The following is a 23668-nucleotide window of genomic DNA, read 5'->3' on the forward strand; positions in this document are numbered from 1 at the left end:
ATGTCGGTAGGTAGCAAGGTGTCTCAGGTGTCTATCAGTGTCTATCAGGCTGCTTCTGTCGTGCCAAGAGATAGAGGTGGTTCCGGAGTACCCTCTCTAGCTCCAGCACCCGAGAGCGGCCCTGCCGCTGGCCACATCAGCACTGTACCCCTTCCAGCCCCATTTAGAAACTCGATAAGGGGCACTCCCCACGCCCCTGGCCCAGGCCTCTGTAGGGGGATTCCATCCCTGTCCTTCCTGACTCCCAGTCCTGGCCAGGGACCTTTTCAGTACATGTTGGGGACCCAGCCACCCTGTCATAGAGCAGCTCCGGGCCAGGCCACGGGAGAGCTGGGTGTGGGCAGGATGTCTGGAGGAGCTATTGCTGCAGCCAGTCACTGTCCAGAGAGGGCCAGTGCCCAGGAGGGGCCTCAGCAGGGACTGGAACCAGACCTGACAAGTTTGGCCTCGGTCACAGGCAAAGCGTCCAGAGACAGCACAAGGCGGCAGCTAGGTCCCCAGGGCCAGAGAGGACAGCCAGGGAAGAGTGGAGGTGGAAGGCCCCTCTTCCATAGGACTCCGGAAATGACGGGCGGCAGCCAGGCAGCAGAGAGCGGCAGCTAAGTAGCGCACCCAGCACAAGGGACTCCTGGGTGCTATGCAGAGGGTTCTGTGGAGGCCGCAGGGACAAGCTCGGCACGTGTCCTGGCCAGGCTACTTTCCCTGCTGGCCCCGTGGCCCCGAGCCACGGCCAGATGGGGACACAGTGTGCAGCGGGAACAGGGTGTGTGTTTGCTCAGGGTGCCTGGAGCCCGGCATGGGACAAGGGCCCATTGTGTCCCCAACCATCCTGGCTAATCCTGCCCCACTGGCCCATCCATCCTGCCCCACCTCCACCTCTGCCCTGTGACCCCTCACCACTGTCCACAGCGTTCTCACCCCTCACGTCTACATCACCTTGCCAATACTGAGTCTCCACCTACGCTTGATGCCCCGAGACCTCCATGAACCTTGACCCCTACCTCTCCCCACACCTCATGTCCCTTCCTTCACCACCCCCTCCCACGCTGCCCTCTGCCCTTCCGTCATCATCCCCATCCAGTGCCCCCAGATCCACACACTCCCTACATCCTCATACATCCTGTTGCACACCCCAGGTCCCACATGGGTCCTATTCACAAGCACAAACACGTCACCTCTGCCGCCCCGGAGTCTCCCTCGGGGTGGCTTGCTGATGCCAGAGACAGAAGGGAAGTGTGATCCTATCAGCCCTAGGGAAGAGAGATGCAGGACTATGTGTCTGGTCTGGGGGGGGCATCAGGTTGGCGACCGAGTCTTTCAATCAGCTAGCCCATGGCTAAGGAATGAACTGACAGCTGCCCGCTGGGGCTCATCTGGGACTGCTGCTCTGCCAAGCCTCTTCCACACACAAGGGCTATCTATCTATGGCAGTGTCTTCCTAGACCCAGTGGACTGGACTCAGTGAAGCAGAGCCCAGCTGGCATCCTCCACGTCTGCAAGGGTCCCTCATGAGGTAGGTTGTGAAACGGTGGATAAGTGGCTGGATTTCCTGGCCTCACTGCTAGCTCAGCCTCATGAGGCAGCGGCAGGGGTGGGGGTGGGGGGTGGGAGAGTTGGGGGGGGTGTAGTCTCCGTACTTGTCCATGCTGGAGATATACTCTACTCAGCTGCAAAGTGTCTCCTCATGCCCAGTCTCCCAAAATCCTTGGGTTAAGCCGTACTCTCTGGCTCACCGGTAAGAAAGCCGAGGCTGGGTATCACTAGGGCATGTGCTGGGGGCTGGGACATGGTGAGTATATAGAGTGCTTGCGGCAGTGAGTCCTATACCAATGTGAACCGTACAGAGGCCTGGCTGATGGTGCAGAACCGGTCTGACAGGTGAAGCTACACCCTTGTGTGTGTGTGTGTGTGTGTGTGTGTGTGTGTGTGTGTGTGTGTGTGTGCTCTTACGCCTTTGCTTGCTTGCTCACGTGGACATGTGCACTGGGGCCCAGCCAGGAGGCAGGCAGGACACGGGCCCTGGCCTGCGTCATGGGCATCACCTCCTCCGTCAGGTGGCCACCTGCTGGGGGTGTTGGCTCAGCTGGGAGTGGCAGAGCAGGTACAGCTGAGCCTTGAAGGCTAGGATAGAGAGAGGAATAGGTGGGCTGGACAGCACCCAAGTGCACACTCCACCCGTCTTCATAGGTCAGAAGCAGAAAGCACCCAGCAGAGCTGGGGAAAGGCAGCCTCACCAGGAAGGCCAAACCTGGACCGGGTCCCTGGGTGTTGAAAGACACAGAGACTCCAGCCCCATCCCTGGCTCTGCCCGGCCTAACCTCAGCCCCTGAGACGCCAGCCAACACTCTAAGCCCTGGAGCTGGCTGTGGCAGGGCTGGTCTGACAGCTGCCCTGCTCCTCATTCCTTTGACCCCCAGTGGCCGGCCAGGTTGGCTTCATGCTCACCTTGTCCAGGGGTTACTAAGGTTGCACGTATTCCCTGGGGTCCACAAGTCTTCTTGGAATGGATAATGGACCTGGGGCTACCTGCCTAGGTTGTCAGTTCTTCCCCCGAGAGACAGAAAGCTGGTCCCCTGCTCTGGGTGTCTCCTATCCCCATTTAGACTACTTCCCTACTATTACCTGGTAGATGTATACTTATGCTCAGATAGGGACCTGGGGTTAGCAAGAGTGGTTGGCTGGACTTCGAGGGCAATGGGCGAGAGATTTCATATCCCTGGCCCCACAAGCTCCTGGTGAACCCTGAGCTCTTCACCTGCTGGACAGGTCACTAAATCACCTCTGCTGAGAGACTGTGTCTAGCCAAGCAAGATCTCAGAAGGCTGAGGTCCCCTCACCCCTACTGGAGCCAGCTCCATCATCCCAACCAGCCCTTGCCCCGCAGCCTATGGCCATTCCTACCTCGGCAGCAGCAGCAGCAGCAGCAGCAGCAGCAGCAGCAGCACCTGGCACAGAGAACTGTGTGGGCCAGGGCCCCTGCTCCTCCAGCACGACCTTCGAGGGCCTGGACTAAACCTGAGTACGACCACATACATACCCAGGCTCCCTCCTGGCTATCTTGGGGGCAGCCACTTTACTTTCTCAAGCCTTAGTTTCCCTACCTATAAACAATAATTAAGAAGATGTCAAGACAGGGAAGAACCCGTGTACAGGTCCTACATGTATGGGTGCTACTGTTCATCTCCCTCTCCTGCCAGCCAGCCTATTCCCTCGACAAGCTGCCAAGGCCTGGAAGGACCCCACCAAGGACTGAGCCAACACCCTGGCCATTCCAATGCGTCACTCACCCTCTTGCGGGCCTGTGGAGCTCACCTAGCTGGGCTTGAGGGCCCCTGGAAGAGACAAAGCCCTGGCTGAGGTCCGAGGACACACAGGGAGCGTCAAACCAGGTCCTGGAGGTGAAAGGTAGTTCTGGGTGCTGGGAAGAGCTGAGATGTCAGAGCAGGTCAGGATCTGCTTATAGACTTACAGACTGTTTATAGACTGGAGGTTTCCCCTGAAGTCCTACCAGGTGGGTGGAGCTCCCAGCAAACCCATTCTACAGCTGATAACTGAGGCCCAATCTCTGCCTTTCCTCCTCAGGCAATAGGGATTCAATGAAAGGTTGTAAGCAGGAGACTCACATGCTCAGAAACCTCTCGAGACAGATAAAGCTGAGGGGGACCCTTGGTTACGGAGCAGTAGCGGGGGCCTCGGTTCTAGGGCTGCAGGTGAATCAGCTGGCACAGGGCCAGCTGGGGATTAGAGCCAATGCATCAGCTGGATAGCACCAAGTGAATGACCTCTTTGCTGCTGCCCGTGGGGGCAGCCTCTGCCTAGGGTCCAAGAGCAGCCAACTTGTTCACTTGGGCGGGTTACCCGGGCCGGGTCGAAACCCCAAAACTGCGTCCCAGAAACTGCTAGTCAGCGGCTCGCTCCCCTCCCACAGCCTCTAGGGAAACTGAAGCCGCTCTGGGAACACCCAGGCAAGGGTGTGGCCGGGACCGGAACCCACAGAGAGTCAAGACAGAGGAGCAGGTCATGGAGCCAGTGGAGATCTCCTTTGCACATATTCCCTGGGGTCCACAAGTCTTCCCCTTGGAATGGATAATGGACCTGGGGCTACCTGCCTAGGTTGTCAGTTCTTCCCCTGAGGGACAGAAAGCTGGTCCCCTGCTCTGGGTGTCTCCTATCCCCATTTAGACGACTTCCCTACTATTACCTAGCAGATGTATACTTATGCTCAGATAGGGACCTGGGGTTAGCAAGAGTGGTTGGCTGGACTTCGAGGGCAATGGGCGAGAGATTTCAGATCCCTGGCCCCACAAGCTCCTGGGGAACCCTGAACTCTTCTCTCTTCTTCTCCTTCCTCCTTGCACAACCCAGGGCTGAACCTGGCTAAGGGAACTCAGAGCCGTAACCTTGTCCCCAAATCTTTCAAAAGGACCGGACCACAGATTTTGGGGTGACACCAGCACTTGAGCGCGGTGCTGGCTGAATGGCTTTTAGTGGGTTATCTGCTCATCCCTTCCCTCCCCCCCAACTTCAGCCCACCCCCACCCCCCCACCCCCCACCAACTTTCATCTCCCCCTCTCCTCACTCCCCACCCCACTGCCGGCCTGGCTGGGGCTGACCTTTCTCTATCCGAGGGACAGCAGTATGTGCTCAGAAAAAGCAGGTGTGCTCAGAGGGCAGAATGGCCGGTCAGGTGTGAGGCAGGAGGCGCGGGCAGGATTCTGTATGGTCAGTGGGCACCGCTGTGCCTCTGATCCAGGAGATGAGCATGGATCCCAGGTACCCCACCACAGTTCAGCTTTGCAGCGTAAGCCCAGAAAGTCAAGCAGAGCCCTGTGTAGACAGTGAGACTGGCTGCCTAAACCGGGGAGGGCAGTGCGTCATGACATAGGCAGGTGGACTCTGGACAGCAGGTCTTCTAAGTGCCAGGCTGTCGGCCTGGCACCCGCAGCCCCAAGGAGCCAGTGAGAGCTTAATAATCACCAAGGTCAGAGAGGCAGTGGGAGCCGGAAGGGCTTCTGGAGGAGAAGGAGCTGGGGCCTGTAGGCTACTGCTAACCTGGGTGGGGGACAGGGGTGGTGTGGAGTTGGGGGAACTGGGGGAGCATGCAGAGTGGGAACCCAGCCAGAGAGTGAAAGTGTAGAATTCTTCCCATTCCTTCCATTTGGAGCGCTGACTCAGCTGACTCAGCCACGGGGCTTCCTGCGCAAGCCTTCTAGTTAGTAGGATGGGGTAAGGAGTGCGGCTGTGCCTGAGGACCCTCAACCCCAGTCTCCCATCTCAGGCGCCCACCCCACTCCATTTCAACACCCAGCCAGCTCTCCTTTACTGCTCTGCACAGGGTGGCTGGCGGGCGGGCGGCGGCGCAGGAGCCTGAAAGTTGTGAGGAGGGTCCCAGAGTGGATGATAATCAAGTCCTGCCTTACCCCAAGAGGACTCAGCTGCCTCACTTGGGGGTGTGGGTAGACAGGTAGAGTAGCCTCTCCTTGGGCCTCTGTTCCCCAGCCCCCAGACAATGGACAGCCCTTGACCACCCCAGATGCAGTTCCCTGGATCTTCCTCCTGAGGAGTGGGACAACGCTAAAAATCACAAAGCTGTGCCTTTGGACCCAGTGGCCCTAAGGCAGTTGTGATGTGTGGGTCTCTCCACTTGGGGGATGGGGTCTCAGGGAAAAAAGCAGGAAGGTTCATGAACCCCACAAACAGTGAAAGTACATGGGGGGGATGCTGACTACAGTGCCTATAGCCCAGTGCCCATCTGGGAGCCAATGGGCACCAAGTACATTCCTTCTTGGGCACTGATCCCAACTGGCTAGCCACTGGGACATTCTGGAGGGTCCTCGAGGCTAGACTGGGCCCCTCTGACTGGGTTCTGGAGAACTGGAAACCCTACTTCCTGGAGCAAGAACAATCACTGGAAATTCATGGTGAGTTGGTCAAGAGTTGGGGCCTCCCCTCTGCAGACGCCAGCTCAACCTATGTACAGACCAGGGCACCCTCCCCCCCTTCCCCCGGCCATCCCTGCCATTTCCTAGGAATAGGGAAGTGGTCTTGTGGTTGGAACAAAGCCTAGCGGCTTCTGAACTGGATGCCCTGCCCAGGCCACCACAGAGTCCCAGGGTCAGGATGGGTTTGTGAAACCCTGCCCAGAGACAGGGACGGGGCAAGGCCTTCCTCTGGCCTCAGTGGGTCTCTCGGGACTCTCATACAACTGGGTTCCAGAGCAGACTCAAAGGACTGTCTTGGAGCCCCAGCAGCCCTGGTCCCGTTGCTTTTAGCTGCTCCTGGCCCTCCTGGTTCTTCACCTAGTACTGCTCGAAGGGGCAGGAAGGGCCTGAGAGACTCAGAGGGGTTCCAGAAGAGGGAGCCACAGCTTGGGTTCATCACTCCCCAGCCAGCTGGGTATGGACACAGACACCCTCACTTCTGTTCCCGCTGCATCTTGGGATATGACTGCTCCTGGTGCCCATTAGCACCTGGCTCAGGAGCCAGATCAGTGTCCTCTCAACGTAGGGGGGGTTGGAAAGAGCAATAGGACACAGCCTGGGGTAACATCAGCTTTGTGGACTGGTCCTAGAGCCCAGCCCCGGCCTGGCTGCTCCGTATCCATACTGTGTCTTCCAGGATTTGGACCCTGCCTGCAGGCCTGGCATACCCAGCAGGTATGAAAGGGGAAGAAGATGAGGGCAGGCTCCTGGCAGTCTGGTATACCAACATGTACCTCCAGGTGCTGTGAAGACAAGCTGGTACTTTCTTAGATCTTTTGTGAAGACATGCCGGGATTTTTCCAGCTCTTTTTCTACAAGCAAAATTCGAGCCCATATTTCTTCCTCAACACCACTGACTGCCCCCTCACCACACCCAGGTACTGGGAACTTACTCAACCCTCCTCTAATTCTGAGCCACTAGAGGTGGTCCACAGAGATTGGGAACCTAGGCTTTCCGGCTCCACACGGTGTGGGTGCTGCCCACAGCTATCGGAGAGGGGCTGACTCACATCTAGCCTGAAGCAGTCTTCTGTCTTGCCTTGGTTCTCTCCCGGCCCCGACTACTCTTGGGCAGAGGTCATGCTGGCAGAAACAGTCCTCTCTGAGAGCTCCGGGGAGCCAGCTGCTTGCTGTCCACAGGCATGTCCTGGACCCCAACATCTTCACGCCAGCAAAGAGCGCTGTTCTCTTTGGCCACATGCACCTACGGGAGGCAGGAAGGGCCTGCAATATCAGCATCCTAGGTTGACTTGAGGCATGTGAGTCTGGCAAACTGATAGACACGCCGCAGCAGGTGCTCACTCAGTATGCGTCTCCGAGCTCGTGATCACACTTGAGCTGGACATTTCTCCTGGCCCCTCTGCATCCCTAGGGGACAAGAGTCTTCCACCAGGAGTTAGGGGGGTTCCAAGCACTCGCCTACCTGTGTAGATGTGCTAGAAGTAGGAGGAGTGTGAATGAGTACTCCTATTCCTATACTACATACATAGTTGGGCTTGGCCCAGAGGTGTCCCTCGTACGGTGGAGGCCCACCATAAGCCAACCCGTGTGGGAAGTTTTGAGGCTCTGTTATGAAATTCCAGGCTATGTGCCCACCAGGCACCCACTAGACACTTGTGGACAGTGGTTCACAGGTGTTTACCCGTCACCAGAAGTCCCATCTATACACGGGGAGGCTGAAGCTGGAAGGGTAGGTCAGCCAGTAGCAAAGCAAGGTCTGAGTGCTGGGTGGGTCCTGGGCTGTGGTACACAGGCTGAGATTCTGAAGGTGGTCCTCAGAGGTGAGCTAGAAAGAGGTTGAGGGGAGGTAGGGGTGGGGGCAAACTTGGTCCAGCACAGATGGTGTGGGCAGCTGGGTTTAACCACAGGCAGGAACTTTGTGAGGAAGAGGACCTTCAGCCCAGTCTGCCAGGACCCTGTCCAGACCACCTTGCTACATGGGCCCATAGCCCCAGCTCAAGCTGACTCCGTTGGGGCCAACGTGGCTGAAGTTTTCTGGACAGTTGGATCTAGATGGGATGGGCCAATGGCATCACATCCACCATCATCGCTGCTCTGGGTGAATGATAGAAAACATTCAGTGATGATGAAGACTTGGTTTAGGCCTGGATACTCATGGCATCTTTTTCAGGGTCTTTTAGGCCAGGTGAGTATGCCTGTGGGTGCACCCTGGTTATAGCAGAATGCGAGCAAATGCTCCTCAGTGGCAGCAAGAACCATGCCAAGGGGGAGCGGCAATTCGTCAACAATGGACGGGCTCAGCTCAGGCTGAGGACTTAGGACAGGCCAGGGTCCCCTGGGAAGGGAGATGATGTCCATCAGCCTCTGGGACAAGGTTGGAAGAGGCAGCAATAGTGGCTGGGCCAGAGTTCATGCAGGCTGGGGTTCTGTTTCTGATCCTGTTGGGCCTCCCCAACCCGGGGACGCCTTTGGCAAAATGTTGCAAAATCCTGGCTAGCTCCTCTGGCTCCTCTTCTCATTCAGGAGAGGTTTGCCAAGGAGTGTGGAGGCAGGAGGGGAAAGGGCCTTGCTTGCCTTAAACTGAGAGCTCTGCCTCCAGCCAGCCTGGGGGCCTGGCCTTGGACAGGCCTGACAGGGTGGGCAGCCAGGGCCTGTTGGCTAATCAGCTGGCCAGAGCCAGGCTCAGGGAGAGGTTGGCCTGGCACAACACCAAGTCTAGATCTGGGGCCAGGGCCAGGGCCAGGGCCAGGGCCAGGGCCAGGGCCAGGGGTGTGAGACTGGTGCCAGGTGTGCCTATCTGGGATACTGCCTGGCTAGGTAATGGGGGCCAAGGAGGGGCCTGTTCAGTTGGGCTCAGCAGCTCTGGTGGGAGCCAGGTCAGAGGTAGCTCAGGGTCCAATAGGGACCGTTTGTAGAAAGGATTGACTCCGAAGGCCACAGAGGCATGGACTGGGCCTGGCCTGGGATGAGGCAAGAAACAGGAAGACAGTGGGTTAATAGGAAGGAGGTGAGACAGAATAGAGACATAAAGGGCAACTGAGGAGACTCTTGGGATGGAGGGACATCAAAGACAGCCAGGGGTTGAGAAGACCCAGGACCTACCTGCCTACCTGTGGGGCAGTTGGACATGGGCTCTGTCATTGGCAAGAGCACTGGTTGTGGACGAGATCCGCAGGGAGGTGAAGGCACCAGGGAGACTGAGGGTACCAGGGCAGGACAGCTTGGGGAGAGTGTGGGAGGTGCCCCGCCTTGTCCTTCCCTGTGATATCACAGATCTGAAGAGGGTCTGAAGTGTGGTTTTGTGTGTCTGTGTGTCCATGTTTTGAGGACAATTACTTGCATGTGACTGTGTTTGTAAGTACATATGACTCTCTCTCTCTCTCTCTCTCTCTCTCTCTCTCTCTCTCTCTCTCTCTCTCTCTCTGTGTGTGTGTGTGTGTGTGTGTGGACTGAGGCCCTGACCATCCCTCCAGTCCATCATCTCTTCTTTCCTAGCAGGAAGGACAGCCTGGCTCTGGTCACCACAGCAACAGCACAGCCCCTCCCACCCGCAGGACAGAGTGACCCGGTGGGGCTGGCTGTGCGTTCTGTCTGTGCCCACTGCAGGGCAGAGATGCCTGTTTCCAAGGCTGCAAGCACATGGGGGACAGGGTGGCTTGGGGGCTGCCGAGTGGGGGGGGGGGAGAGAGAGAGAGATAGAGTACAGACCCTCTGGTAGCATCCATCCCGCTCCACCAGCCCCCTCCGTGAGTAACACCTGGTTAAGAGGGGAAGGCCAACAGACACACTCTCCCCATGTCACACTGATCTGGGACCCAGGGCACCCTTGGCGTGGTAGGAAGGCAAGGAACGGGGCGTGGGCATCTGCAGCAAGGCCCTTCTCATCTGGAGTATTCTGGCTCTGCTGATGCCTGTGGAATGACTGACCTGTGGGGCCCAGGGCTATTTTTAAGGCTTACCGGATGGGCCTTCCAGGAACCAGGAAAAAACAGGTGGAGGACTGGTCCCCGGCACAGGAACTGGCTGGGGGTGTTGAAACGTGTGGCGCAGGGATGGCCTGAGGTCCAGCTTCCGACAGCCATGCCCAGGGGGAGCACAGGACCAGAAGCCCTGGGTCTGATTCAGTCTAGACTCCCATGCCAAGAGGAGAGAGGCTCCACAGACAGGACCCATCAGAACCTCCATCTGATAAATTAATAAATAGGGTCATCCATGCCCATTGCTGGTAGCGGGTAGGATGAAGCAGGATTATTTGGGGACACAGGGGTTTCCCAATGCCTCTCCAGAGCAGATGCATGGGTAGCTGTTCAGATCAAGCCTCTTATCAGACCTCCCCCTCAGGCCAAATGGAATATGATGAGGCCTGTATGGTTCCTGGGGATGAGGGCCAGGGTCTATTCTGATACGTCGTGGAGCTTAGTAGGTTTGCGGTCCTCAACACACACACACACACACACACACACACACACACACACACACACACACACACAGAGGCCCATAGAGTAATCTATCCACAACACAATAAAGATAAACCCCCCACCTGAGGAGAAGGCTGCTTTCTGTTCCACAGATTCCTTGCTTCTCCCCAAATCTGGGGTCCAATACAACCAGACTATCCCGGCCTGGAGGAGGACAGCTCCCGGTGGACTCTTAGCTGGTCAGCTGGTCCTGTGAAAGCACCCATAGGCAGACACTCCACCTGAGCAGGTGCCCTGTGAATCCTGCTGATAGGTGCTGCAGGGAGCTCTGTTCTGGATAGACGCCCGTTAGCCTCCTGGAAGCACTTCAGGGGAGAGACAGAGCTCCAAGAACCTGAGACCCATTCACAGTGCGCACCATTGGAGGTGTCTGTGAGTGTGTGTACCCAGACCATTTGAGGGACTAAAGCCACAGGGACAGAAAGGGACAAGGAAACTGGGTGGGCCCTGGATTATTGAATCAAGACAGTATGTGCCTCAGAAGGGTTCCAGAGTGGGAAAACTGGCGTGGTCCGTGGCATGAGTCGGAGGGACACCGACAAGCCAGGCTCCAGATACCCCTGGTAAGGGCACAGGATTATCAGTTGAATTGTTTAGACATCCATCTCAGGTCCTAGGAGCAACTGCAAAATGTGTTCAGTGCCCTGCTCTCAACCCGTTCTGACTCAGCTAAGGCTGGCAGATGACCACTCACATTCCCAAGTCCTAGGCTGCTCTTAGGCCAGTGACTTGGCTTGAGGTCAACAACAGTGGAGTCCAATTTCAGCAGTGCCTTATAAAGGGCACAGGGAAACTGCGGTAGGCCGTGTCTACGTGGGCTGCTCAGAACGGGACCACGGACATGATCGCCATCAACGAAGGCCCACTGGTAGCTGTGGGCAGCCAATGGACACATTGTCAGGGGGCTGGAAAGCAGAGGGACAGGCCCCCCAGGGCAGAGGATTTGGGGTTAGGCAGGCTACCATAGGTACCCCAGCTAGGAGCATGAGGTCTGAGCCCAGCTGATGGGCAAACACAAGGTGTGCTCCGCGGAGGTGGGGCTGGGCTGGAAGGTCTGAGGGCAATGCTTTCTCCCTTGGCCAGCCACGTGCGCACCGTGGCGCGCGAGCGACGGGTGACGCACACAAGGCGAGTGTCAGCGACGGCCTCAGAATCGCCTGGGTATCCTCCTGGACTTCCGCCTCTCCGAGGGAGCCGGCTCCTCGCACTCCACGCGCCATGGACGCCCACGGAAAACGAGGGAAGAACACGCGTAAGTCGCGGAGACCGAGAGTGACCTTCCTTTGCGGGGCCGGGGTGGGGGGTGGGGGGTGGGAGGGTGGGAGGCTCGGAAGGCCCCGCCCCGCGTCGCCATTGGCTGAGTCCCCGTGTCCTTTCAAAACCTCGGTTTTCATTGGCTTATACGGCCCCGCCCGCGCGGCCAGAAGCATAGGGGCCGCCGCCCGCGCGCGAGTTGCGCGTGCGCAGGGCGAGTGAGCGGGCCGTGGGGAGCCGCGGTACGCTGTGCGCCTCCGCGACTCTACTACGGCAAGCTAGTCCGGACGGGTCGCCGTCCCCGTGCGGCACGGGCCCTTGACAAACCGACAGGGAACGTCCGGCTTTCCCAGCAACGCCTAGCGATACAACAGCCGCACTGCAAAGCCAGCCTGGGGAGGAAGGGGGCGGAGCCTTAGGCGGCCCCGCCTTCGCGGAAGGATACGCGTCTCCGTGGTCCAAAACCCCGGGGCGAGGCGGCCGGGGCGTGTGAGCCGCTCGGCCAGCTGTCGTAGACGCGCTTCCGCGCGGCCACCGGGCAACTGCGCCGCGCGGCTGCCTCGCTGAGCGCTCGGCCTCGGGGCCGCGGGATCCGCCGCGCTGTCTGCGGTCGGGAAGACCGCCCTCCCGCGTCCGTGCCGGACGGGTCAGAGGCGGCACCGCACGCGAGGCCACCCGCGATGCTGCTGTCTAAGTTCGGCTCCCTGGCGCACCTCTGCGGGCCTGGAGGCGTGGACCACCTCCCGGTGAAGATCCTGCAGCCAGGTAGGTGCGCGGGCTGGGGAGGGGGCCCGGGCGATGACTGGGGGGGTCTCTGGGCCATCACCAACTGGATTGCGTGTCCCTACAGCCAAGGCGGACAAGGAGAGCTTCGAGAAGGTGTACCAGGTGGGCGCCGTGCTGGGCAGCGGGGGCTTCGGCACGGTCTACGCGGGCAGCCGCATCGCCGACGGACTCCCGGTGAGTCGGGGCTCCGGGCGCAGCCGCGTGGTCGCTGGCCACGCTCGGCCGCCCGGCTGACCGCTCGCGTGTCGCCCCCCTCCCCGCAGGTGGCCGTGAAGCACGTGGTGAAGGAGCGGGTGACCGAGTGGGGCAGTCTGGTAAGTGTGCGGGCGCGGGTCCTGCGGGTGCGGGCAGGCGCGGGTCGCCTTGGCTTTGTCCGCTGACCGCCTTGTCCCCCCCAGGGCGGAGTGGCCGTGCCCCTGGAGGTGGTGCTGCTGCGCAAGGTGGGCGCGGCGGGCGGCGCGCGCGGCGTCATCCGCCTGCTGGACTGGTTCGAGCGGCCCGACGGCTTCCTCCTGGTGCTGGAGCGGCCAGAACCGGCACAGGACCTCTTCGACTTCATCACGGAACGGGGCGCCCTGGACGAGCCCCTGGCGCGCCGCTTCTTCGCGCAGGTGCTTGCCGCTGTGCGGCACTGCCACAATTGTGGGGTTGTGCACCGAGACATCAAGGACGAGAACCTGCTGGTGGACCTGCGCTCGGGCGAGCTGAAGCTCATCGACTTCGGCTCGGGCGCGGTGCTCAAGGACACGGTCTACACTGACTTTGATGGTAAGCAGGTGGTGCGGCGTTCCGGCGACTGTTGGGAGGCCGCGCGCCGCGCCGGGTTTGCGCGCGCGCGGGAGCGCGCGGGGGTGGGGTGGGGTGGCGAGTGGGGACACCGGGGTAGCCCTCTGCGGTGTTAGGGCGCAGGGTCTGGGGACGGTGGGTTGGCAGCCAGGGAGACCCGCGGTACGCGCGTGACGCAGGGCTCAGCCAGCCGCCTCGGCGCCTTGGCCCCTCCCTGTGCCGGGGAGGGCGCTCGCGGGCCTCCCTTGCGTGCGTGCGTGCGTGCGGAGCGCGGGGGCGCCGCAGTAGAAATCCCCGCATTGCGGAGCGCGGGGAAGCCGGGGCTCCCCCACTCCTCTGCTCCCTCCTCCCATCCCTCCCGCCCCTCCTCTTCCCGAGCTCCTCTCCTCCCCTTCCCTGGCCACGCAGAGCTGAGCAGGCAAAGCCGGGGCGGGAGGAGCTGGAACGCCCGGCCCAGTTCCCTGTGGCTTACGTTTGTATCTGTTTGTTGTGAAACTGGAGCCGGAGCTCATGTGACGCGCTCCTGCAGTGGGGCCTGTTGGGGGTGGGCCTTCACCTCCCTTTCACTCCAGCCCCTCCCCTGCCCGCCACGTCCCTCCTTTCCTGAGCCCCGCCTGCTGCTGTGTTGGGGTTTTTCCAGGGTGATGACAAGCAAGATTCGGAGGCCAGGGTGGAGGCAGGCTGCGAGCTAACAAGGGCACTGTGTGTGTGTGTGGCCCTGAGTTTCCCCTGTATATCTTGACGTGTTCCTAATCCCGATTCTTCCCCTGCCCAGGCACTCGCGTGTACAGCCCCCCAGAGTGGATCCGCTATCACCGCTATCATGGGCGCTCTGCCACTGTGTGGTCTCTGGGTGTACTGCTCTATGACATGGTGTGTGGGGACATTCCCTTCGAGCAGGACGAGGAGATCTTGCGTGGCAGGCTATTTTTCCGGAGGAGGGTCTCCCCAGGTGTGTGTTGGACGGCCTGTGGCTGGGGTGGGGGCAGGGCAGTGCAGGAGGACCCTGACCCCTGTTGTCTTTGTAGAGTGCCAGCAGCTCATCGAGTGGTGTCTCTCCCTGCGGCCCTCAGAGAGGCCCTCACTGGACCAAATTGCTGCCCACCCCTGGATGCTGGGGACAGAGGGGAGCGTTCCAGAAAACTGTGACCTTCGGCTCTGTGCCCTGGACACTGATGACGGAGCCAGCACCACTTCCAGCAGTGAGAGCTTGTGAGGAGGAGGAGGAGCCTGGACTCCACACTGGGGGCCTGGGCTCAGCCTAGCCAGCCCTCTCCCAGAACGAACATTCTCTGCCTGGGATGTCTCCTGCAAAAGCAGTGACCTCTGACCCCTGGTGACCTTTGCTCTCGGCACCGGGCCTGTTTCCTTTGCTTTGAGTGCCTTTTTGAACGCTGCTCCACAGGGCCTGGGTTTTCTTGAGCTCTTCTGTCCAAAGATGGCTGCGGGCTGAGCAAGGTCCCGCCTGCCTTGGGTGGATACTTGAACCAGAGACCCCTACCCTGCTGCTGCATCTTGGAGGCAGCCTTCCTGACCAACTGTGTCTGACATGGAGCACCCCGTGGTGCCCCCCTCCCACCCTCCAGTCTCATGGTGTTCGTCTGGGCATGTCTGCACAAGCAATGCAAACGGCTGGGCCGCTGGTGCCCATCTGCCAACCCTGGGCACGCAGCTTAGGCGTGCCAGGGTCTCTATTTATGGTGTGACCACCCTGGAGGGCGCCCCTGCCCTGCTGGGGCTATTTATTGTTTAATTTATTTGCTGAGGTTACTTCCTCCAAGCAGCCCCTCCTCCTCCAGGCCCCTGGGGTGTACAGGAGAAGTCAAGGGTGGCTGTGGAGTCCACAGAGCCCACCCACCCTACTACCTGCACCTGGAGTAGGTCCCCAGCCCACGTGTCTGTGGGAGGAAGAACTTGTACAGTGGCTAATTTAAGGGAAGTGGGGGACCCTGCCACCCTGGGCACTCTTGCGCTGGGGGGGGTGGGGGTGGGTTTTAAATTATTGACCTTGTACAGTCTGCTTGCTGGCTCTGAAAGCTGGGGTGGGGGACAGAGTCTCAAGCCCTTAATTTATTTTAGCAGCTGTGTTTCTGTGACCCTGGTGTGAGTAGGCATCAGGGGTGGGGGTTGTTTAAGTTCAAAAGTGTGAGATGTCTGGAAATCATATTTTTTATACAGGTATTTCAATTAAATGTTTTGGTATATAATGGATGTCTTCTGGTTTTTTGGACTGGGACCCTGAAAAGGGTTTGGGGGCCTGAGTTAGCCACCCAGGTTACTGTTGGGGCTGTGTCAACTGGGCGATGGGGGCAGGGTGGAGATGAGCCAGGCCAGTGTCCCTCCTTAGCCTTCTCTACCCAGATAGAGGAGGCTGGTCCATGAGGGGAAGAAGTCTGTTTCCTGTGTGTGTGAGTGACATGCTGCCTTCGAGCCTGGTGGATATTCTGAGGGACGAGTAGAAATTATCAAGGGAGGTAGGCGGGGTGGGGGTAGGATGGGGGGGTGGTGTAGATTGGGCAGACCAATCATTGAAAGTGTAGGTGGGTGGGGTTGAGTGCATCGTGCATGGTGTGCTGAGGTTTGGTTAGCAGCCACTGAACCCTGGCCTGACAGATGTGAGAGGGAGAGCCAGAAGCCGTGTCCAGGTGTGAAAATGAGTCGGTGGTGGACAACGGCCTGTCTTGTGAGGCCACTGGGTGCCTCTAAGGCACCACCACCTGTTGAACCTCAGGCAGGCAACACAGTGGCAGAAGACTGAGAAGCAGGGAGTTGTGGGAAGTGAAGTGGAAGGAATACAGCCACTTGCCTGCCCTCTGGAGCAGATGGATTGGGGGTGTCATTGCTGCCCATTTCTCCTGAGAACTCACATTGAGGTTCGGAGCACCAGGTTCAGCTTCAGAAAGTGAGCCAGGCCACCTCCACAGCCTCCAGGCTCTGCAGACAGGGCCCCTCCTTGTGACACTGGCTGAGGATGCTAGGCCCACCATCTGCCTGTCATCCTCTCTGTCACCTCAAGGATACCCATCCACGCTTTTGCCCACCTACCTGACCAGCCGTGGATCCCTGAGCTCTGCAGGGTCCTGAGTCAAACCCTGGGAAGATTGATCTTCCATGCATTTAGCTATCAGGTCCTTCAACCAGGTCATTTTGAGGAAGGAAAACCCTCGGAGGAATTGAGTAGGACAATAGGAATTCTCAGCCTCCTGAAGCCCTCACATGTATTCAGAAGTGCTCCAAGAGGGTGGCGCTGATGGGTGCTGCAGAGGTCAGGAGGCGAGCAGACCTTGTTCATAAAGAGTGTACAACACACTGTGTGCAACACACTGACCTTGGCACATGCCAACACCACTAGCAAAGCAGAGGCAGGTGGCAATCATGAAATGCCCAGTGCCACCACACTGAGTCCATGACCTCCACAGAGACCCAGTGACTGAATCTGGACAGAGGTCTGGAGGTCTGAGCTCTGTTTTGCTCAGCAGGGGAGCAAGTCCCACAAATCCTGGGAACACTGCCTCCAGGCTCTCCCGGAGGCCAGGGTCACTGAGTTTGCAGTAGGTTATCCAGGAATGCTGTGGAGGTGGAGCAAGCACGGGGGACCGTGGGGGGCAGCAAGTGGCTGCTGGCAGGTTGGAAAGATGCTGAAGCTGTGGGCACAGGTGACCGAGGGGGTGGAGGTAGGGGACACCTGAACACCCATCCCCTACCCTGTCACCTCAGCTCAGTCTGTCCCTGGAGAGTTGTCCACCACTAGGCTAGCCACTATTACCATTCCAGCTCCAACTCTGTCAGGCTAGGGCTGTCTGTCTGTCTAGCTTTCCCTGTGTCTGAGGGCCAGAGGGGCAAGAATCTTGTGTAGACAGCAGAATAGGACCCTCGTCCCCACGACCATGCCTTTAACCCATTGCGAGCTGCAAAGGAGAGGCCAGTGCAGGGCCCTGGGTGAGACTCCAATGCACTGGTTTTCCAACACTAAGATGACTGGCCCAGGGGGCCTTTGACACAACTCCATAGGCTCCAGAAGGGGGTTTAGGTCTGGTCTACCCGTGGGGCTAGGCACCACCACACAGCAGTAGCCCAGGGTGTAGGGCCTGTGGGCTTTTCCTGGCATCTGGGCCACACCCACAATGAGATTCTGAGAAGCCTCCAGGGCTCACTCCCAGATCCTGGACCGGCAGAATTCCAGAGCTGGAATGCCAGGAATGTTACTCAGCTTTCCATCACTGTGACAAAATACCAGATAAACAAACGGGCGAAAGGTTTGTTTTGGCTTCCAGAACAAAGTGCCAGAGGTTCTACTCCCTAATTATCTGCCCCATTGCTTTTGGGTCCATGGTGGCAAAGTACACATTGGTGAGGAGGACGGAGCTCCTGTTTACTATGTGGCGACCAGGAAACAGGACAGACAGGATGGGTCTGAGGTCCCCAAACCCCCTCAAGGGCCTGCCTCCAGTGACCTTACTTCCTCACATAGGCCCTACCTCCTGGGAGCCCTACCACCTCAGTGGGGCCAGAGACTGGGGACCAAGCCTTCAACAGAAGGGCTTTGGGAGCCACTCCAGATCCAAACTATAGCACATGCTGTCCAGGAAGCCTGGCCTGCTGCAGTGTCTGCCTGCTCCAGACTAATTGGTATACAAGGTACAGTGGAAGAGTCAGTGGCCCCTCCCACCCTGACTCCCTGCCCCGGGCTCTCTGTCTGGTGGCCCCTAACACATTGCCACACAGGCTCTGTCAGGATCTTTGTGACCGATATGCTACGGTGGACTCGAACCTCTGCTCTCTGGGCCTTGGAGACCCTGAGTGAGGTCTGGCTTCTCTCTGGGGAGAACGTAAAGCAGAGCTCCATTCCCTGTCTTAAGGTCCCGGATATCTGGCTGTGGGTGTTCAAGCCCTTTCCCTATAGATAGGCCCCTCCTACTTTGCCCGGACAACCTCCAAGAGCGCAGCGACCCTTTGGCAACTTGGGGCAGAGAGATGATATGTATGCTTCCACTACACGTGTACCGGCAGGGCACATCAGTTGGCCATCTGGACCTAACAGGCCTCTAACACCCTCTCCAGCCACCCTCTTCCTCGGTGTAGGATGCTCTGTGGAGGGCAAAGGTCAGGCCCTGATATTTATAGGATGCTCTTCTGTTGAGACAGAACCCATCTACAGAGTCCAAGGCCTGGTACAATGAACTCCTCAGGAGCAGGACATGCCTGTAGCTGTTGGCTAGACCCTGGTCCTTCCTGAGGCTGCACTGTTGGCCATGCCTTATCTGTGGAGCTGGAGCAGAATGGGCAGACCGCCTTAAATGCCCTTCTAGGCTCCTGCCTCCTCTAGGCTACAGCTTCCTGGGTTTTTTCCTCCCTCTCTCCCTCCTGCGTCCCTCCCCGAGGAACATTGCCAGGCTCCGAGCTCCCCACTTCACACAGGCACTTAGGCTGGTCCTCCTTAGCATCGTCTGGTAGCTCAGATGATGTTCTATGGCATTAGGTCCTTAAAGCCTACACATCTTAAAACTTTCTGCCAACATGACTGACTTAAAGACATCCTTAGGATCAGTCAGATTCTGCGGGCTGAGCCGACATGATACTTACTTAGCTTGTGAAGGGAGAGTGGTTGGTGTGAACATCACTAGGCCCCAACCTGGTCCCAGCGTGACCACTGGGTGCTCATGAGGGAGCAAAGTTTGGCCTCAAGAATGCTCTTCCTGCCCCCATGTGGGTCTGCCTCCTCTGCCTCCTCACCTACTGGGCCCAAAGCCAGGATGACTTCCCATAAAGGGAAGCTGGGACAGGGATGGTCTCCAAGGCAGCTCCAGAAATGAAGTCCTGCTATGGCTTTGGTGCCAAAGCTGTGTGGCAGAGGGAAGTGATCCTGGGAGGCCTTGGGAGCCTGCCTGCTCCCCCTGAGCACCCAGACCCCAGCCACAAGAGCCCTAAGCAGGAAAGAAGGGGCTCTAGAGGGGCACACCATGCAGCTCTGTAGTTCACGCCTAGTCCGAAAAGGTTGTCTGAGGTAGAGGCTGGGTACCCCTAGACAGGCAGCAAGGATTGGCCAGGCAAGAGTTGAGGGTCTGGATGCTCACCCATTTGATCCACAGTCACAGATTGTAGTCTCTGTGGTGGCCCCAGGGCCTCAGCGTCTGGTAAGATACCCAGGCCTATCAGTGGTACTCCACTGGGGCCCCGGGAGGAGAGAATCTGAGGAAGAGGATATTGGTTGCTGGCCTTGCTGGCCAGAAGAACAGGGCTCTGCAGAGAGAGCTATTGAATAGCCAGAGTCTGGACACGGCCCCAGGAGGGGTCTGGGGGAGACAATATAGAGAAGTTGCTAGACCCAAGTCCATGTCTGGGGGAGAGAGTATCAAGCAGACCTGGCCCCGGAGCACAGAGCAGTGGGTTAGATAAGAGACCAGAGGCCTGGCTCATCCCTGAACTCTGCCCTGGATTTCTCGGCAGTTCCAATGATCTTTCTACAGGAACCTCTGTCGGGATGGGTACACATGACTGTCAGACCGCCTTAGTGAAACCCTGAGCTTTGATTACACAACTGACCCACTTTTGTTACCCGGTGACAGGCTGTGGCAGGGGCTGCTCCCCAATACTGGTTATTGCCTTCTTCCTGACCAGACATCTTCAGGAAAGTGTCTCTGGGTGGCAGGCACATGATCCTAGCACCTAGAGACCAGCCCAGCCGGGTGTTCCAGCTTCCTTCCTTCCTTCCTTCCTTCCTTCCTTCCTTCCTTCCTTCCTTCCTTCCTTCCTTCCTTCCTTCCTTCCTTCCTTTCTTTCTTTCTTTTTTTTGGTTTTTCAAGACAGGGTTTCTCTGCGTAGCTTTGCGCCTTTCCTGGAACTTGCTTTGGAGACCAGGCTGGCCTCGAACTCACAGAGATCCACCTGCCTTTGCCTCCCGAGTGCTGGGATTAAAGGCGTGCGCCATCACCGCCCGGCTCCAGCTTCCTTTCTGTTCCATGGTAAAACACTCTAACCAAAAGCGCCTTAAGGGAGGAACGGGTTTATTTGGGGGTGGGGGTGGGATCCTAATGTTAGAAGGGCTGGGGTAGATGCTTCCTCCTGGGTAAGTCAAAGGGGTCCCCCTCCCTGAGGTGGGCCACTTCTGTCTAGCCCTGCATGAACCAGGTGGGGGAACTGAGGCTAAGGAAGATTTTAACTCCCCAAGATCATATCACCTAAGTAGGCTCAGATCTAGATCCTGAGCACAGGGCTGTAGCATGGATCCTAACTGGTCTTAATAAAAACCCAAGGCCAGATATTGGAGTAAGTGCTGAAAGATCAGAGAGACAAAGGAACAAGCCACAGCCACCTCTCACCTCACCAACTCCTCAGCTGAAAAAACTGAGCTCCTGTCTCCTCAGGCCTTATATTCCTTTCTCTGCCCAGCCATATCACTTCTGTCTCCACCTCCCTAGTGCTGGGATTAAAGGCGTGTGCGCCTCCCAAGTACTGGGAGCAAAGGCATGAGCTCCCAAGTGCTAGGATTAAAGGTGTGTGCCACCACTTATTGCTGGAGAGCTTCTCTCCAGGCCCCACCAAGCCCCGCAGTCCCACAACCCACATCTAAAATAAACACACAGACGCTTAGACTATTTACAAACTGTATGACCATGGCAGGCTTCTTGTTAACTGTTCTTATATCTTAAATTAACCCATTTTTGTAAATTTATACCTTGCCACGTGGCTCGTGGCTTACCGGCATCTTTACATGTTGTTTGTCCTGGCGGTGGCTGGCAGTGTCTCTCCCTCCTTTTTTTTTTTTTTTTTTCCCAATTCTCCTTTCTCCTTGTCCCGCCTATACTTCTTGCCTGGTCACTGGCCATCAGTGTTTTATTTATATAGAGCGATACCCACAACAACCACTGCCTAGTCTCTATGGCTAACTAGTGGCTGGCTTTGCCCTCTGATCTTCAGGCAAGCTTTATTTGTTAGAGCATACACAAAATGTCACCACACAGGGCCTCTACCTAACCACTGTGGAAGATGATGCCCCATGGGCAGTATGGTTGGAAGCCTCCTCCCCAGCAAGGGACTCAGAGATACCAGCTGGCTCTGGCCTGGCCTCTGGCTCCTGCTGACCACTATGCTAATAGGAGGCCACTAGTCCTGCCCAGCCCAGTTGCCAACTGGTCCTCCATTAACACAGTGTCGGGGTGGGAAGTGAGGAGACAGGGAAACCCTTGGACCAGCCTTTTATGGAGGCTACAATAGACCCTTCCCAAGGCCCTGGGGTCGGTCGCTAGAGCTCTGAAGGCTTTGTCTTCATTCTGAGGCCCGAGCTTAAAGATGGGCTTGTGGCTGATGCCCTGGAGAAGACAGCAGTCACAGTTTGCCTGAGAGGAGCTGATGCTTCTCTGTGTCCCCTTCAATCATTGTGGCTGGTGATCCCCACCTCCCTGGCCAAGCTAGTTAATCAGGGGACCAGGAGAAGGAAGGTGCTGGCTAAAAACCCTCGGGCTGGATCTGACAGAAGAGCTGTCTGTAGCGGCAGACAAGGAATGGGCAGGCTTGGGAATGTGTTCCTGTCAGGTTTCCTGAGTGGCAGGTGTGTTGGGTCCTAGGACCAAACCAGGTCTGGCAGGGTTGCTTTGAAGCTGGTGTTACAGTTTCCTTTCTGTTACTGTGGTAAAACATTCTAACCAAAAGCAACTTTTTATTTCTTACCGTTCCAGGTCACACAAGCCATGGATGGAAGTCAGGACAGGAGCTGCAGCAGGAATTCAAAGCAAGAACCCGTGGTTGCTGGCCAGTTCTCTCTAGCTTACGCAGAGACTCAAGGTCAGCTAGCTTTCTTACACAGCCCAGGCACACCTGCCTAGGGATGGGGCCGCCCACAGTGGGCTGAGCCCTCCCACATCCATCATCAATGTGGATGAGTCCTCACAGACATAACCACAGGCCAGTCCGACCTGGGCAATCAATCCCTCAAGAGATACTTCTTCAGGTGACTCTAAGCTATGTCAAGTTGACAAAGCTAACTAGGACACACATGGGGTCCTGAGCTCTGGGTGCTGATCAGGACTTTGTCATCCTGAAAAGATTCTGCCTGGCCCTTTTCCTCTTCCTGCTGTGGGTGATGCGTAGAGGACCAGGACCTGGAGGTACCCTGTGGTGCTCAGTCCACACACATAACTGCTAGTCAGGTCTCTGCAGAGCACCCTGGGGCCTCCACCTGCTGACCATGTGTCTGCTCTCCATACGCTCCCTCTTTCTACCTGGGAGGGAATAGATAGCCCTCCTAGTACTTGGCCCAGCTGAGACACAACTGATGCCATGCTTTCAGATGTGACAGACAGAAGCCTGGAAGATGCCAGGCAGCTTTGCTGAGATCTAGCAAAGGGATACCAGCAGACCAGCGGGCACAATAGCCTGGGCCTATGTGGTAGCATTTGAGAGGCAGAAGCAGGAGAAATGCTGTGAGTTCAAAGCCAGCCTGGTCTACTAAACTAAACCTAATCTCTCTGTCTCTCTCTCTCACCACACACACACACACACACACACACACACACACACACACACACACACACAGAGAGAGAGAGAGAGAGAGAGAGAGAGAGAGAGAGAGAGAGAGAGAGAGAGAGAGAGAGAGAGCGCTCCACGAATAGCTTAGGCTTTAAGGAGGGAGAAGAGAAAGGCAGGTACTAAAGAGCTAAGATGTCCCAGTCTAGCACACGCGCCTTAGGACCCTTTTCCTGGTTGGTCTAATATTCCAGTAGGATAGCCTGCTCTACTCAAGGTGGCTGAGGAAAGGGTCCAAGGACAGGGAGACTGACCTCAAAGGCACAGGCTGAGCAGGGCTCAGGAATGCCTTCCCCTGCCAGATCCTGCTGCTGAGAGATGGGATTGGAGCTGAACAGGCAGCTCCAGTGTTCTCCGGCACAGAACCTGGATCCGAGAGAACCTGGGTCTCATTGTTGGCCTAGCTCCAGTCCAGGTCCTGAAGAGGCCTCCTGTGGAAAAAGGCAGCTGGATCTATCAGCCCACAAAAAGGGTGCATGTGACTTTGTGTTCTGTGTGTGTCAGGTCACATATATGCGCACAGCGTGTACCTTTAATTATGAGTGTGTCAGTGGGTGTGTAAAATGCCAAGTGCATGTATGTCTAAGTGTTTGTGTGTGCACATGTTTGTACCCATGAGTCCATATGTCTATGAAAATGGGTCTCCAGCCGGGCGGTGGTGGCGCACGCCTTTAATCCCAGCACTTGGGAGGCAGAGGCAGGCAGATCTCTGTGAGTTCGAGGCCAGCCTGGGCTACCAAGTGAGTTCCAGGAAAGGCGCAAAGCTACACAGAGAAACCCTGTCTTGAAAAACCAAAAAAAAAAAAAAAAGAAAAAAAAAGAAAGAAAGAAAAGAGAAGAGAAGAAAATGGGTCTCCATGAGTGCCTATGTGTGCTTCCATGTGCGTCTTAGTATATTT

General features: G+C 57.4%; 1 protein-coding gene across 2 annotated transcripts; it reads left to right on the forward strand.

The window, feature by feature from the left end:
• Positions 1–1223: 1223 nt before the first annotated feature.
• Pim3 (Pim-3 proto-oncogene, serine/threonine kinase) lies at positions 1224–15454 on the forward strand. Of its 2 annotated transcripts, none has more exons than XM_076556538.1 (7): positions 1224–1513; positions 11505–12440; positions 12526–12635; positions 12725–12775; positions 12860–13229; positions 14023–14199; positions 14276–15454. In XM_076556538.1, exons 2-7 carry the CDS (start codon positions 12356–12358, stop codon positions 14461–14463), a joined length of 981 nt encoding a protein of 326 aa, XP_076412653.1. In that variant the 5' UTR covers positions 1224–1513; positions 11505–12355; the 3' UTR covers positions 14464–15454. The 2 variants fall into 2 exon arrangements, with proteins under 2 accessions (XP_076412653.1, XP_076412652.1); XM_076556537.1 differs by lacking the exon at positions 1224–1513 and adding an exon at positions 11156–11289.
• Positions 15455–23668: the final 8214 nt, after the last annotated feature.

This window comes from Peromyscus maniculatus, chromosome 20 (assembly GCF_049852395.1).
Source record: "Peromyscus maniculatus bairdii isolate BWxNUB_F1_BW_parent chromosome 20, HU_Pman_BW_mat_3.1, whole genome shotgun sequence".
NCBI lineage: Eukaryota > Metazoa > Chordata > Mammalia > Rodentia > Cricetidae > Peromyscus > Peromyscus maniculatus.

Coding starts and splice junctions, on each gene's coding strand:
- Pim3 (XM_076556538.1), top strand. CDS start 12,356: ATGCTGCTGTCTAAGTTCGGCTCCCTGGCGCACCTCTGCGGGCCTGGA. Junction 12,441..12,525: donor GGTGAAGATCCTGCAGCCAG/GTAGGTGCGCGG, acceptor GTGTCCCTACAG/CCAAGGCGGACAAGGAGAGC. Junction 12,636..12,724: donor GCATCGCCGACGGACTCCCG/GTGAGTCGGGGC, acceptor CCCTCCCCGCAG/GTGGCCGTGAAGCACGTGGT.